Source organism: Parasteatoda tepidariorum, chromosome 4 (genome assembly GCF_043381705.1).
Source record: "Parasteatoda tepidariorum isolate YZ-2023 chromosome 4, CAS_Ptep_4.0, whole genome shotgun sequence".
Classification (NCBI taxonomy): Eukaryota; Metazoa; Arthropoda; class Arachnida; order Araneae; family Theridiidae; genus Parasteatoda; species Parasteatoda tepidariorum.
The window spans coordinates 65,136,284-65,153,085 of NC_092207.1; the positions used below are offsets into that span (position 1 = coordinate 65,136,284).

General features: G+C 30.1%; 1 protein-coding gene across 1 annotated transcript in view; it reads left to right on the plus strand.

The window, feature by feature from the left end:
* Positions 1–13,344, plus strand: part of LOC107442356 (putative inorganic phosphate cotransporter) — a gene marked incomplete at its 5' end in the record, with an annotated part of 14,947 nt that extends 1,603 nt beyond the window's left edge. Inside the window, 5 exon segments of the mRNA XM_043050873.2 lie at positions 4,328–4,477; positions 6,166–6,298; positions 8,085–8,240; positions 11,585–11,670; positions 12,968–13,344. Coding sequence (XP_042906807.2) covers positions 4,328–4,477; positions 6,166–6,298; positions 8,085–8,240; positions 11,585–11,670; positions 12,968–13,159 — 717 coding nt within the window.
* Between the last annotated feature and the right edge of the window lie 3,458 nt (positions 13,345–16,802).

Sequence of the window (16,802 nt, forward strand, 5' to 3'; positions counted from 1 at the left end):
GCATTTTTTTAGAACAACCTTAATTAAAATTTCGAAAGCAGGGTTACTAAAATTATAAATTTTAAGTAAACGATAGGAACTGATGAATATATTTTTTTTTGCAATCTTTTATATATACAGGTATATAAAAAAGATATATATATATATATATATGCAGGTTTGCCTTTATTTTTTAAATAAAGACAAATTTGAGCATTAAAAAATTATGGCATGCAAACAGCTCTAAACAGATTTAATGTCTAAACTTCAATATAATTTTTTTATGTCAATAATATGGTTATGGAAAGATGGTAAATTCATTCCCTTTGAAAATATACCTATAGGAAATAAGAGTCGTCATATTTCAGAGCTTCAAAAATATGCGTTCATTTTCAAATTTCAGGAAAAAAATGTAAGAATGTAAAGAAGTAAATGTAAAGAACCAAAAATGATTTAAAATAAAAAATCCCAAATTTATCTGCGAAACAGGAAAAAATACGAGTCTCATAAAACACATAAACCGAGAGCTAAAAAAATAAAATACATTTACATTTGAAAAAATATAGAATCAATAATTTTCTGCATAATTAATAAATGTATCTCTTTAAATCATTGTTTTAAGACAAGCACATAGATCTTCCAGTCATATATTTCTTAGAAGTGAACGTTTTTTGGGAAAAATTTCTGGTAAATTTGAAGTAATGTGTGGTAGGGGAAATTCTGGTTAAAAAGCATTTTCTTGGTTTAAGAAACCAGAATATTCGGTATTTAAACTATTAATTTTGTAATTTTTCCGTTCATATAGTAATGGTTTACTGGAAATTTTGGATTTAAAGATTATGCTTTCAAAGCCATATTTAAATAATAGTTCTTACTACCACACGTTTTGTAAAAAAAAAAGGGATAAAAACTAAAATGTAAATTTTACTGAATGAATATTTTTATCGCTTGCTCTAAGGCAGGGATGGGCAAACTACGGCCCGCGGTCCAACTGTGGCCCTCTGGAAGATTTTATCCGGCCCACGGATAGAATTTTTATTTGCCGATCAGTGGCAAATATAAACAATATATACATTCATTTTCTTGTCGACTATGTTTAAAATTATTTCTATTTTTCCTTTTTCAACAAAGTACTGATGAAGTTTTTGCGTTCTCTATTTTTGTTCTACAAAACATAAATTGATGGAAATAGTTAGCTCAAACAGCTTCAATTAGTAAAATGTTGAAAGCAGAAGTTCTTTATAGAATAGCTGTAGATTGGCTCTAACTAGCGCTTGTCTCTCTCTAGGAGCTGACTTATGGAATCTAATATAGGTAAATTGCACTTCCCATTTGGCAGACTGCGCATTTTACGCTTCAAAGAGCGGACAATCTAACAATCATCTGAAGCAGTCGTTTCTAAATATTCCAAAGTTTTACAAATCATTACCAAAAGCTAGTTTCCGAAATTTAATATTTCATGCTCAGAAAATCAGTGCATGTTTGCTTAATCTTATATATGTGAGCAAGAGTTTTCAACTATCAACCTTAGAAAAAATCATTTCAGAAGTAGACTAACAGACAAGCATTTAGCCTCGTTCCTTTAAATAAGCACATCTCACTTCCAACCTTAACGTAAGGAACTTTTAAAAATGAAATCGCAATTTCCTTCATCTCACTAAATATTTAAATTAAAACTTGTATATCACCTTTTTTTTTCTATTTTTTGAAGTTTTTACTTGGCCCACCAAACATTTTTTTTCTTGATTTTTGGCCCCTCGACCAAAAAAGTTTGCCCTGCTTTAGAGCATGGCATAAAGACTATTTATTCGCTTAAATTTATTTATGAGTTTTGTATTTTTTCTTTTCTAAATGTGTGGTAATAAGAACTGTAAGTTTGAAAATCAGAATTTTCGATAAACTCTGTTACCATATGAATAGAAAAAAAAGCCAAGTAAATGTTTTAAATACCGTGTATTTTGGTTTTATTAACCAGAATTATGTTGTTGTTTTTTTTACCAGAAATGTCATTATCATACAGTACGGAAATTTTACCAGAATCTTTTTCTTTGTAGAGTGGAGCTTATCTAATCTTATACGTTAATCTTCCGTTAATCAAATCACGTTTCTTTGTAAATTATCTAATTTTTTTTTGACCAACAAATGTCATAAGTTAAAAGCGTGGTGATACTTTAACTGTCACCAACACGATGATCAGAGTTACATATTGAACATTTTAGTTGTAAACTTATATATAGAATACTTAGCTTATACAGAGTATACTTAGCCTATATACAGGGTGGTCCCGAATTCATGGTGCAAACTTTAAGGGTATGTACAGAATCAATACAATCATTTATTGTATAGGAATGTATGGGTGGCGTGGTGAGGCTCAAATACAAAAAATAGGTGTTTATTGAATGCTTCGTTAACAAGTGTAATGTTTACAATAACTGTTCAAAATTGCGTCCACCAGTGGATACAAGCTTGAAAGCATCGGTAGAGTGATTGGCGTACACGTACAAAGATGCAGTTATTCCACGCACACGTACAGCAGCTTCGAATATTCGAGCAACGAGATCTTCATCTGAGTCAAATGGTGTCGCACAAAAAAGATTCTTCAGATTTTTCACATAAAATGAAATCGAGACTCGATAAATCGGGAGTTTGGGGTGGCAAGGGGCTGGTCCACTGTGCACAATCCATCGCGTTCCAAATATGTCAATAAGGTAAGTGCGCAAATCATTTCTGAAGTGGGCTGTCACCCTATAATATTGAAACCACATGTGGTTGCGAATGGTGATTGGAACATCCAGAAGTTGTTCTGGTAACTCCTGTTCCAGAAAAATAAGATAAAATTTGCCATTAATTCACGTCGGTAAAAAGTATAGGACAATAAAAAAGTCGTTGACAATACCGACCCACACATTCACACAGAATCGTTGTTGATACGCGTGTGGTTGCGTTGCATGCGGATTCTCGCTTGCTTACCCATTGGAATTGGGCGCATTTAAGATATCACCCCGTGTAAACGTCACCTCATCTGTAAATAGCATATGAGCTATGAAGTCCGGCTACAGCGCATATTGCTGTACCACCAACTGATAGAAGTTCAGACGATAGCCTGCAGGATTCAAAGCCTGTACTCGCTAAAAATAGAAAGGGTGTAAGAGATTTTCGTTGAAACCCTACTAACGGTCTGATGATTCACAACTATGTGATGAACAACAGCTCTTGCACTTGACTCGGGTTTATCAGCCACAACATTCAAGATGCTTTCTTCCAGGCTTGACATGCGTACCAGCTTCATGTCTTCGTCGGCCAGCTTCATCTCTGCAGACGTGGTACGAACCTGTTTCACGAAGTTGATAATGTCATCGCTGAAAAATTCTGTGTTCCGGTATTTATCGAGAGAAACTGCGCGTGATACATTCGTAGCACAGTTCTGCCGTTACCATTTGTATGGCCGTACATGTAATGTATATCTGCATTTTCCGCATATGTAAAGTCTTCCATCATAGACGTCACCAAAATTGAGAATGGTGCTTTCCTCTACTGACATGAATCTTGTTGAACGGCGGCCAGATATCTACTGCCCTCTCTTGTCAACTTAACCAACAGATAACTCTATTTTTCTTTTTTTTTATTTCCCCTGTTTGCGCCTTATCGCGTCACTTGCACCCATATATTTCCATACAATAAATTAGTGTTATGTCCTGTATTTGCCCTTTTAGTTTGTACCATGAATTCGGGACCACCTTGTATAGTATACTTTAAGCTTATATATAGTATATTCAGAGTATATATGTAACGAAAATTGTAAGAGATATTGATTACAGAAAAATTTTTAAAAATTGATTTATGTCAGAAATAGAAAATACTTAAATTTGTAAAACCAACCATCTATTTTTCAAGAAAAAACATTAGTGGGCAAGAAACGTATTAATATAGTATTATGCAGTTTAAATTTAAAAGCATATTTCTATTAGGAACCATACACATTCTACTGATTTTTCGAAATATGATTTAAACTAAATGGTCAAACGTGATATTTCGTATAAGCATGGTATATTTAAAATACTCAAAATTTACCTAGTTTAATCAAGTGCATACATTAGTTTAATTATCATCCCATACTTTTCATTAAATAGGTTTTAAGAAACAAATACTTTTAAAATTTCATATTTGTTGATATATTAATATCAATATCTTTCTTTAATAAAGCATGTCTAAAAAATGATGAAATAATTCAAAAAGATTCCAACACTTTGAAGGGAAATTGTTTTGGTATCTTAAGAATCATAGATCATTTTTTGAAGAAATTTCTTTTATACACTTAGCATGATAAACAACTTTCAATTCTTTTTAGCGGCCACCAACTCCATGGCGTGCCATCATCTTATCCGTTCCGACCTATGCATTAATCATTGCATTGTTTGGACAATACTGGATGGCATTTTATTTCTTGAGTGTTCATCCCACCTACATGGGAACAATTCTCAATATACCCATTAAGGAGGTAAGTAGCACTATGACGAATGTAAATTTAATAAGAGTATGGAATAAAAAAGGATGCAACTATAGAAGGAATAGTTTCACCACCAGGTTTAGGATTCGATTCACAACTAGAGAAGAAGAGTAGTTGAAATCATAATAAGATTTATGTAAATTTTATAAATTAGTGATAAGTCATTTATAGTTTAAGATAGTTATTAATTTTACGATGAGAAACTATGAAAAATTTCGGAATTTTTCACTTATTCTCCAGAAAGTATTTCAGCAGCCCCATTGATTACATACACTAACGAAAATACCGTGAAGAACTCTAAAGAATACTATTTATTTTAAGAAACGATTTTTTTTTTGCTTTTCAAAATACTTCTGCGATTTCAACGTTGCAATATTCGTAGAAATTTATGAAATTAGTTTGTACCTGAAAAATATGACTAAAGTCACTTATCTAAAACGGATATTTGACGTTTTTACTTGTTTGGAAACCAGGAATTTATGTACATTTTGAATTATATGCGTACAAGGAATTTTCTGAGCGCATAATACCTTTCCGAGTTCTCAGTATAAAAGATGTGTGACAATCTTTTCGACATGATTTGTTTGTATATTTAAGTATTTCAGGAAATAATTTAGTATACAAAGTATGATTATATCAAAAACAATTTGTACTGTTTGAGTTATTTAAATTGCGAAAATATTTCACAAAAATTATAATGAAATTAATTGATTAGTATTATTAGGGATAATTAAATAATTTAGTTTACAGAAGGATAATTAAATTAAGAAACATTGTATTGCTTGAATTGTATAAGTTGCATAAATAATTTATAAATTATTAAAATAAAATTCATTGATATATATTGAAGGGTGTTAAAGTTAAGTTTAGAAAACAACCGCAGGTAAATTAGAAAAGAAAATTTTTTTAATTTCTGTAATTGTTTTCCTGAGCACCGTATTGTGAAGAAATAAAAAAAATTCTTTGGTTGCATCTAGCTATTATATTTCTTCCTTAGTGAAGAAAAAAAATTAGCTTGAAAAATATTCCTATTCTTAGTTCATTTTCCACGAAAAAAAAAAAGAAAAATTCTAATATTTTATTTGATTATAAATTGAAAAAATATATATTGCTAATGTATAATGAATTGAATTAAAGAAAACAATGAATTGAAATGTGTTTCTTGGGAAAATTCTTTTGTTTGACGTTTTGTAATATAAGCCCAGAAGACACGTTAATAAAATTATAAAACTCTTCTTTTTTATGCTATCTATTCTATGCGATCTATTCTATGCAAACCAGTTTTGACCAGATTTTTGAAAAGTAAAGCATAACTTATAACGTACTCATTTCAGTTCTTTTTTTTTTTTTTGTAAATTTTTGTTATTTCTTAATTTTTTAATTTTTTATTTTACATTATCCGCTTAAATGGGCAAATTTTGAAAGGAAATAAAACTGGACATATTTTTTTTCTTGAACTTTGACTTTGAAACACACGAATTGTACTTTATCTTTACAATTATAATAGGGTTACAAAAGTTTCAGGTTTTTAAATGAAAATTTTTTGAATAAATCTCTATTTTTCAAACTTTTAGAACCAACAATTTAACTTCAAATTTTCAGTCAGATATCTTCAATTCTCTTTTTTCTTGTTTTCCAATTTTTTTTAAAATCAATTTAAATAATTTTTATATTTTTAGAATGGTATTTTATCTTCGGGCCCACATCTAACCCAAGCCATTGCAGGATTTTGTGCTTGTTGGTTATCTTTCTGGCTGAATCGAAATGATACTTCGAAAGTCAACTTAGTCAGAAAAGGATGCAACAGCATAAGTGAGTTAAGAAGTTTTTAATATAGCATTTAAATTTTAATATTAATGAATATTTTAGATTTATATTTATTTCTAAAGATATTATATGAAATTAATTATTATATTTATTAATTTTAAAAGCTGCTCGCAACACTTATACTGTGTATTGGAAGGGGTTCATAGCTGAAAGGACCACTTGTGATTAGTAGGACTGGTTTCACAAAGCAAATTTTGACCTCTACCAAATTTTGCACAAAAATTTGTACCAAACAGCAAATATAAGTGTCAGAGACAATGGAATACTCTCAGTTTCCTCACTTTTGAAAACTCGGCAGGAACTGCTAATCTAATACATAATACAGAATGTTTTTAATTTGCTGATTTAAAATTATTTTAATATTCTAAAGTGAAGCCGCAGTGGCTCAGGGTATACAGCATTCGTTTCCAAATGAGGTGAACTGGGTTTGAATCCCAGCCGTGGTTGATTGATGCGAATTCTTTTCCCGGCTCACGGCGACAACAGTGCTGACGCAAAAATAAACTGAGTGGTAGCCGTATCATGAGTTAAAATCTTCTTGCCATCGGGTTAACCGTGGGAGGTTTTTGTGATTTTTCTCTCATTTTAAACAAAATGCGTTTCCATCCAAAAGTTCTTCACGAAAACTAGTTTGTCTCAATGTTTGATTAGAAGTTCCCTTGTCTTCTTGGTTGGATTCGAAATTACAAAGCTACGGATCAATGATAGTCGTAAACTCATAATTGGGTAGGATGTTTAACGTCGGTCATAAGAATAAAAATAAAGTAAAATATTCAAAAGTGAGGTTATTTAAAATGTTATTAAAATTTTTAAAAACATATAATTTTTAAACTAATTCTCTGTATTATATTTTGCCATCAGCGTTTTCGGATAGTGACCTGAGCTATTCGAAATTTTCGCTCAGTCATATGTGTTTATTTATGTGCTTATATTGTGCTTACATTTACATGCTACAATTCAGTTTATAGTACAATCTGTTATGCAAAGTTCGAATTAAAGCATTAGCCAAGAACAGAAACTTTATATTTTAATACTTGGTAAGTGATTTATACATATTTTAATATGCCATCACGAAGTTAAATTAATGTTAAAATTGTCAAATGCTTAAATTTAAAAATTTAAAAACAATATAATCTTAAAACTATTAAGTTATATAATTAAAATTATTAATATTTTTCTATTTTACATCAGTTGCGAAAATTTCGATTATTGAAAATGAAAGTTTGGGCAAACAATTTTGCTCAGAACTTAAATTTTGAGGATTGCTTAACAAATTATTTAGTTGAAAAAATGCCGCTAAGGATATAAAAAAAATATCTCCAACGATAACTCACAAAAGTTCTATTTCAAATAATAAATTATTTTAATGCAAAATACTTGTAAAGTGAAGAATGTTTCAGTTTATTATTTAAAACAATGTAATTTTCATTCTAATTTTAGTTTATTTTTTTAAATATAGCCTTTTTAAAACGCAAATAAGAAAATTTTCCGATTAAGGACGAAAGACTTGAAATAAAGTAACCTTTTATGGAAGGAGTGAGAATAGAAGTAAAGAATGAGCGGAATGAATTAAACTTGGTGGCGTAATTAAGGTAAAATTCGACATGGACAAAATAATTTTTTTTTTTTGATTTCAAAATCTAAAAAAGAAAACTACCTGTAATAAAATAGTCAGCCCATTTGGCAACCGATACTTTGAGAACTTTCCTTATTGGAGTATTTTTTTAAAATTTTGTACAAATTAATTTAACTATTTTTTCTTATTCAATAGGCTGTTTTGCTTTTGCACTGGGAATGATCGGTGTATATTTTTCTGGCTGTAATACTACGTGGAATGAAATATGCCTATTTATTGCTACGGCGGCTGTTGGATTCGGCTTTGCTGGAAGCCTAATCGTTGCTGTTGATATGTCTCCAACGTTTTGCGGTAAGAAATTCATTTAAAATTCTTTAAATTTTGAATTTGATATTATCCTCCTTGACGAGATAGCAACGGTTTTCCAATTTTTACAGTTCTGTACTAGAAAGTCCTTATCTACAGAATCAGGCTATCTGAGTTGGGGCCTTTTCCTTGGTCGATTCCCAGATGGCCTAGTCATAAATATCCTTTTAGATGCACATTAAACTGGTGACTATATTAGAACCGTTGATATAATAAATTCAATTTTTTAAAAATTTTAATGCTTAAAGTAATATAAATTAAGTCATAAAATGCCCTTTTTTAATTAAACAGTAACACATAAAAAGTAATCAATATATCGGGTTTTGCAAAATTTGATGATATTATTTCTCCACATGATATAAAAAGATAATGAACCAAAACCATTTCTCATTTTTGACACTGCATTCTCATTGGACAGAAAAATCATATGTCATGGTCCTTAACTAGTGACAAACATCCGTAAGTCTCATACTATCATTAATTAAAAATTAAAGAAACTTATAATGTACTTCTATATAATTTTTTTTACTTATTTCTTGTTTAACCATATTTTTATTGTTTATTATTTCGTCAGATTGATATTTAATAAACATTTATTTCAGTTAAATTCTATTTTTAATTGTTATAATATTGATATTACTTTCATTTGTCATTTTAGCTGTTTTTATTAAGATGGAAGTAACAATCATATCACTATCCTCAAAACAACAATCTTATTCAAAAATAAAGACCTAAAGTTGCGTTCTGAGATTATGTAACAAAGTTATTTTGTAATACTGCCGTATTACTCAACATTTTATGATTAATGATATTGAACCTTCCTTTTAAGACAGCCTTGTATTTAGCTTATTGAAAAGTTATATTTGTCTTTATAATATACTTTATCTAAAATAGAATACAGTCAGTACATTCAAATAAAGTATTATTTAAAATTTCAAAAAAATATTCGAGTTATATTTTTGCATTACTTCTAAATAGGCTTTTAGGCAATTTTTGAGGCTATGTGCTTTATAGTGAAGAAAATAAGATGAAAATTATAAAGCATTTAAGTAAAAGGAGTTACTTTGTCAAAGAAATGTGTAATCAAGCGTTTATTTACCGTAGAATTTGACGGAAAAGCCCATTTCTCAAGTTAAACGTTAAAGTTCTGGAAATCTACGATTCCAAATTAGTGTATAATGGTAGAATACCAGAAAGTTTTTACGGGCAGAGTCTGTTAATACACGAAACGAAGGATGTTACAATCCGCAACCAATACATTTTTTCACTGTCAACCTTCAAATCAAGGCTGTTAGCAACGTCATGAGAGATAAACTTCATTTCTTGTGTAAAAATCACGACTACTATTGGGCTTTGCCCCCTTTTTTCTGACGCTTGCTAACTCCTAAGATTGCTAAGTGATATACTTTGAAAAACCAAGCTAGCATCACCCACTACTTTGAGGGACCCATTTAAACTGAGAATAGATATAAAATCTAAATTACTATAGCATCAATAAAACACTAAAATTTAATGAAATCTAAGGAAGAAATACTAATATAAACAATAATGTTAGAAACTCCTTTAAAAACTTTATCAATTACATGCCAAAGAAATGCTTGCAGACGCACAACAACAGAAACGATTGCAGAAACTGCATTGTAACAGAAATATTTTTAAAAATAATTGAGAAATTAAAAATATCGGCAAGTAAAAACCCTTACTGAAAATTACTCTTTTTTGGAAACACAATTAATATATTCCAGGATATGGATCTGTCACTGTAAGCCTGTCTAATCTTGACCGTAATCGTCTTTCAGAGTTATGTCTTTCATATTTGTCATCAATACTTTATTCTGATGCTTCAAGGCTCTTTTTTATTATAAGTAAATAGCATAGAAACTCGACTGGCATTGATTTTTCATTTCTAATTTAAAATTCATTCATAGTTGTAATTGAAAAATCAAAAAAGAAGAGCGTCTTAAATGGTATATTAGTGAGTTTTTAAAAATCAGTATAGAAGCATCAGGAGGCTGCTTCTATACTGATTTTTGTAATACTGAAATATGTTTTTGCTATACTATGGTATGCTATAACAATCATCAAGCATGTTTCTGAACATGTTGAATCCAAGATGACGAATGTTATCATAGAGCCGTGGTGGCTAAGGGGATAGAGCATTCGCCTTCCAATGAGGTGAACTGGGTTCGAATCCCGGTATGACTGGTCGATACGAATTCCTCACCCGGCTCACACCAACCACAGTGCTAACGTAAAATATCCTCAGTGGTAAATGGATCATGGGTTAGAGTTCCCTTATCGTCACTAGCAGTGGGGGTTTTTCGCTGTTTTTCTCTCTTTGTAATGGAAAAGCGGATTAGTTTCACTGAAAAGTCCTGTTCGAAAACAAATTTCTCTCAATAGTTGATCCAGGAGTTCCCTTGTCTTTGGGTCCAAAGCTACGTACTTGAGCATTAGCAGTCGTATACCCAAAATTAGGTCACCTGTTCAACGGCGTTTATAAAATAAAATAAAATGCTATTTATAACCTAACAGAACTATCTAAAATTAGTTCTAACACGTGCTGTCATAGCATTGTCTACAAATCATTGTTTAAAACTTACCTTAATGAAAAAACTCAGCGCAGGGAAGTCACGTCATTAGGGAGGTTAAAGCAATCAAATTTATGAAATAAAATGTTATTCAGAACCTAGCAGAACTATTTAAAATTAGTACTAACAAGTGTTATCATGTTATTACTAATGTCTCCAAGAAGCAAAACTGATTGAGAAGCAATCGGGAGGGGGGGGGGGTAAGCGTGAAATCCCCAACGAGCAGATGTGAAATTTCCCTTGTCCGCACAATTAACTTATATTAAATATTATTCAATAACATTTAATCTACTGTTTCCGACTCACTTTTTAAACTGTTTCCAATAGAATTAAAATTTAAGTTAGGAAAAAAACCTGGTAGACGATATTTAGAAAACATTTTAGTGAATTTAGAATAGTTTTATGAACTATATTTTATTTATTCTATTTTAATATTAATTTTTGAATTTTGACAATTCCTTATAATTTGCAGTTTTTATAGAAAGACTAAGTACTTGAAATTTTTTTTAAAAAATACTCTTTTTTCTTATCTGATAGATCACGAAACTTAGTTGGTGTAACTAATTTTTAAATAAATGGAGGAAATTAGCTTTTTTTCTACCAGAATTAAATGATTAATTTTTTGCTCATTATTATACGGGTTTTTATTGCCTCTGATATTATTGTACTGTTTTCAATGAATATTGTATAATTCTGATATTAATTAATAAATACTGACTTCTTATTTGTGTTTTAAAGGTGTAGTGATGGGTCTGGCGAGTACTGTTGCTAGTTTAGCAGGATTCATTGTTCCTGTACTTGTTGGAAAACTTACCAAAGAAGAGGTACATTTTTTTAAAATTTTATCAGCAATATTTTTTTTAAACTTTTCAAATTAAACGAAGTGAAAATTGTGATTTTCTATACAAATTTAAAACAGAAATTTAGTATCGATCTGAAAAAATTCCATGCCCAGCAACAATAATTTAACCTAACTAATAGTTGAAACTCTAAGTTTTTTTTGTTTTTTTTTTGAAAAAAACTTGAAGCACATAAAACTTTTAAAGACATAAAGAATGAAATAAAACTTACTTTTTCCAATTTTTCTTATGATTTTTTAGGATAAGGAATATGAGTTTCCAAGATTTATTCTATTTTTTTAATCACCCTAGAGTAGATGTATTGTAAATGATTACTAAATAACTACGTAATATTATTTATAGACAAAATATTTATTACAGTGTTACTATTGACTGTTATTGGAATGTTATGACTTTCACGTATTTTTAAAAATAGCTATAACAATAGATAATTAAAATTTTTAATACACTAAATTCGAGCAGTTTATTTTATGATATTTTCTAAACGTGGTTTTTCTAATATTTTAGCAAACTATGGCACAACGGCACAAAATGTTCCTTATCACCGCTTTTGTGGGTACCGTTACAGTGTTATTATTGATTGTTATTGGAATGTTACAACGCTCATATGTTTTTAGAAATAGTTTATAACAATAAATAGTTAAAATTTTTAACACACTAAATTAGGGCAGTTTATTTTATGATATTTTCTAACCGTGGTTTTTCTAATATTTTAGCAAACTATGGCACAATGGCACAAAATGTTCCTTATCACCGCCTTTGTGGGTACCGTTACAGTGTTATTATTGATTGTTATTGGAATGTTACAACGCTCATATGTTTTTAGAAATAGTTATAACAATAGATAGCTAAAAGTTTTTAACACACTAAATTAGGGCAGTTTATTTTATGATATTTTCTAACCGTGGTTTTTCTAATATTTTAGGGCAGTTTATTAATAGGGCAGTTTATTTTAGAAATAGTTATAACAATAGATAGTTAAAAGTTTTTAACACACTAAATTAGGGCAGTTTATTTTATGATATTTTCTAACCGTGATTTTTCTAATATTTTAGCAAACTATGGCACAATGGTACAAAATGGTCCTTATCACCGCCTTTGAGGGTACCGTTAGAGTGTTATTATTGATTGTTATTGGAATGTTATAACGCTCATATGTTTTTAAAAATAGTTATAACAATAGATAGTTAAAATTTTAACACACTAAATTAGGGCAGTTATTTTATGATATTTTCTAAAAGTGGGTTTTCTAATATTTTAGCAAACTATGGCACAATGGCACAAAATGTTCCTTATCACTGCCTTTGTGGGGGCCGTGAGTGGAATTGTTTTCCTTCTCTTTGGCTCAACAGATGCTCAGTCTTACGATCCAAGTTATTCTAAAGACGAAAACATGAATAATCCATCCAAGCAAGATGCTAAACCCAAAGATGAAATATCTTCTAATCTTTGACGACATATATTAATAGTCCTGGTGTAAATGATGCACATCAATAACAGATCTCGTATCAAATATTTCATTTTGTGAAGAAATTGTTTTTTACCGTCGTTTTTGTATAGTGTATATGTTTTTATTTATTGCTCTTAGGAAACTTTTTGTGTTTTTGTAATAAAGTATTACTTTTTTTTAAAGCTAAATTCCATATTGTGTTTTTTAGCTCTGATAATTAAGAACTAAGTATATTAAGGGGGTAAAAAACATTTTCAGAATAGTGGTAATCAGTGTAAGAAGAACAAAATGGTATCTCAACCATTTTATTACACATTTATTAGAAGAAGGAACTAATAGCTATTTACCTATTACTTTAATTATGCCTACTACTTAGTTAAAGCATCCAATCAACTTAAAACTAGCGTGGATTAATTAGGCTAAAATTTAAATGCAAGCAAAAACAATTCTGTTACACATAACCATATGGATTAGACTTGTTTATGCTGTTTTTCCTGTATAATAAGTACTCTAGAATATGTCACTTACCTGCTCCTTCTTCTTCTTTAAGCTCTTCAATTATGTACTACAAAACAGAAATTACAAACGTAATTTGTATAAAACAAATTTTATTTGTACTACTCAAATGCATGAAGAGATGTCGCTGGATTTTGACAGGTCGTAGACCAAGCATTTCACACAGATGTTTTAGTTCTCTCTTTTTTTTTCATACACTGCAAAAATTCCGGATCATATTACGGTAAAAAGTATCGGTAGCAGTACTTTTTACTGTAAAATTTTTCGGAAAAAAAAATCTTATACATTAAATTTTTTAAATAGTACTATTTACTGTAAAATAAAATAACTGAATCGCTGAATTAAAGAAATATAACTGTAAATATTACGGTATAAAGTTTTACATTTTATGAATGCTGCACTCAGGAAGCCAGTACTTTTTTTACACTAGTTTAATCCGGAATCCAATTTTTTTTACACTAAAAGAGTTTCAATGTTTTTTTCTTATTTTTTATTTTAATCCTTGGAAAAGAGAGCTTAAACAATTTTTGTTTATTTTTCTTCCTTAAAGTTTTAATTTTATTTACAGATTTTGAATTATCTATTAGTTTTTTTAGTGATATATTACATATGAAACATTGAGAATTTTAAGAACCTTCTCTAAGTAAACACGTGAAAATGTTTAAATATATCATATTTTCGAATTTCATGAATTTGATTAAGATAATTAGAAAAGCGGAAATAATTGTTTTGTCGAAGCCATGCTTTATTAATTCCATCTATATTATAGATAGATGCGATATCAACTAATAGAGGCATGTAATCTACATACTTGCGATAGAAAACAAAGCTTTTGTTCTTTCAATACCAAAATTAAATTTTCAAAAAATTGAAATTTTTATAATTGTTACATATTCTTTTAGAAAATTCCAGAGCTTTCATTTCAGAAACAAAATTTTTACGAAAAATATTCGAGTTTAAGATAATATCAACAATTTAGTAGGTGAACAGCAAGGTGCATGAGTTACACCTCATTGGAACTGCACAATGAGTTATTCGTGACGGTCTGGGAAACATCTCTGAGAATGCTCCGAAGACACGTCATCATAATTTGGATCCTCTGCGGAGGGGATGGCTACTCCGCGTCCGTAGCACGCAAAGTCGTGCCCGTTACGGTTGAACAGTTTAACGAGGACCGATATCGCTCAGGGTTATCATTGTGGTCACCTACCCGCTTGCTAGACGCACACTTTGATTCTTGTCTTCGGTTTCCTACTGAGAACCGTACCTTTATGATCAGTCCAATGCGTGAGCAATAATTTTGTGTTTTATCAAATATGGATTTTTATTTGTAACACTTATACTCGCGAAGTAACGAATATTTAAAAAAGAAAATATTAAAATTGATCCTTTGGTCAGATGGTTGATTAAGTTATTGATTTTTAGTCATGGCTAAAAAAGATTTAATTATCAAAGTTTTTTTATCTATAACAATAATAACAATTTTTGTAATTTAAATTTTAGTTCGCAGCAATGAATGGGATTTCTATTCGCAGTTCTATGAATATTTCTTTTATGAAAACTATATGATAATATTTAGTTAGCAGATATTAAACTAGCTAATATCTAGCTTTGCATGATAATATTTAGCAAAGAGCTAATTTCTCGGTGGGTAAATTAGTGCGCATTTACTAACTAATTTATCACAACTTATAATGTAGCCAAGACAAGAGTTTATCACACTTGGCCTAGCCATTAAGTCAAACATTTATCGTAGTTTAGTTACCTGATTCAAAGTCTTCTCTTAGAAACTGCTTTTCAACTATATCACTCAAATGAAATTATTTTCCTTTTATTATAACTATCATATTTGTTTTTATTGATCACGATAAAGATTTGTCCAATTTTTACAACGCTTTTAGTTATTAATTTTAATGGAAAAATTTTATTTTATGTTTGTATAATAATAATTTGCGAGAGACACGGCACTATGCGAAATTTGAGAGATCTATTTTTTTAAAAAATTAATTCGATTTGCGAAACTCAAACATTCCATCACTGTTTTGAAATTTATTACGTGCTGCCAATTTATGTCTTTCTTTTCATTTTATGTTTGCTCAATAAGATTGGGATTGTCAATAGCAGTTCTTTGTAAAATAATTTTGCACTTGATTTTAATTTACCAGATAATTTTTACGTTAACATCCAGATATTAGCGTACCTAGTAACCTATAGTAATGGATGGTGATAGACGTAAGTAAGATGTATATTTTTTTAAGTCATAGTAAAATAACGACTCTTCTGTCTTTATAAATTGGAATTACGGTTAATTTGAAAAAAATCGGTCCAATTGTCCTATATATATCATAGTATTGTTATTGCTATTGTTGTTAATTTACGTCGCACTAGAGCTGCACAATGGGCTAATGGCGACGGTCTGGGAAACATCCCGGAGGATGATCCGAAGACATGCCATCACAATTTTGATCCTCTGCGGAGGGGATGAAACCCCCGCTTCGGTAGCCCGACGACCTGCGCGCGAAGTCGAGCACTTTACGGTAGCACAGTTTAACGAGGACCAATACCGCACACCCTCGGTCCCTACGCAGACTGATCCAAGTGGTCACCCACACGCACTCTGACCGCAGCCAGTGATGCTTGACTTCGGTGATCTGCTGGGAACCATGTCTTAACGATCAGTCCACTAAGGAACATATATCATAGTAAAACTATATATATATATATATTAAAAATTTCTCAGGAACTATTGGGCCAATTTTGTTCAAATTTTGTGTTTTGCCATATAAATGTACATTTTTAAAAATAATGCAAAAAAATTGTACACTTTGTTCTGAAATTTTTGAACTATTATTAAGCAAAACAAAAAATTTATATGAAAATAGTTTTTTTGCAAGTATTTGTCTTTCGATAAACGAGTTTTATAATTGTGTAGAAAAATTTTTCAATTCTATAAAAAAGTTCTCAAGGTATATTGAAATACGCAATGAGTTAAATTAATTTTGACTTTGGACAACTCTACTGACCAAATCAAATGGGACCATATTTCGCAGATTGCAGATATCCCTTATATTTCAGGAGTCAAAAATCTAAATCCAAAGAAGAAAAAGGTATATATATATATATATATATA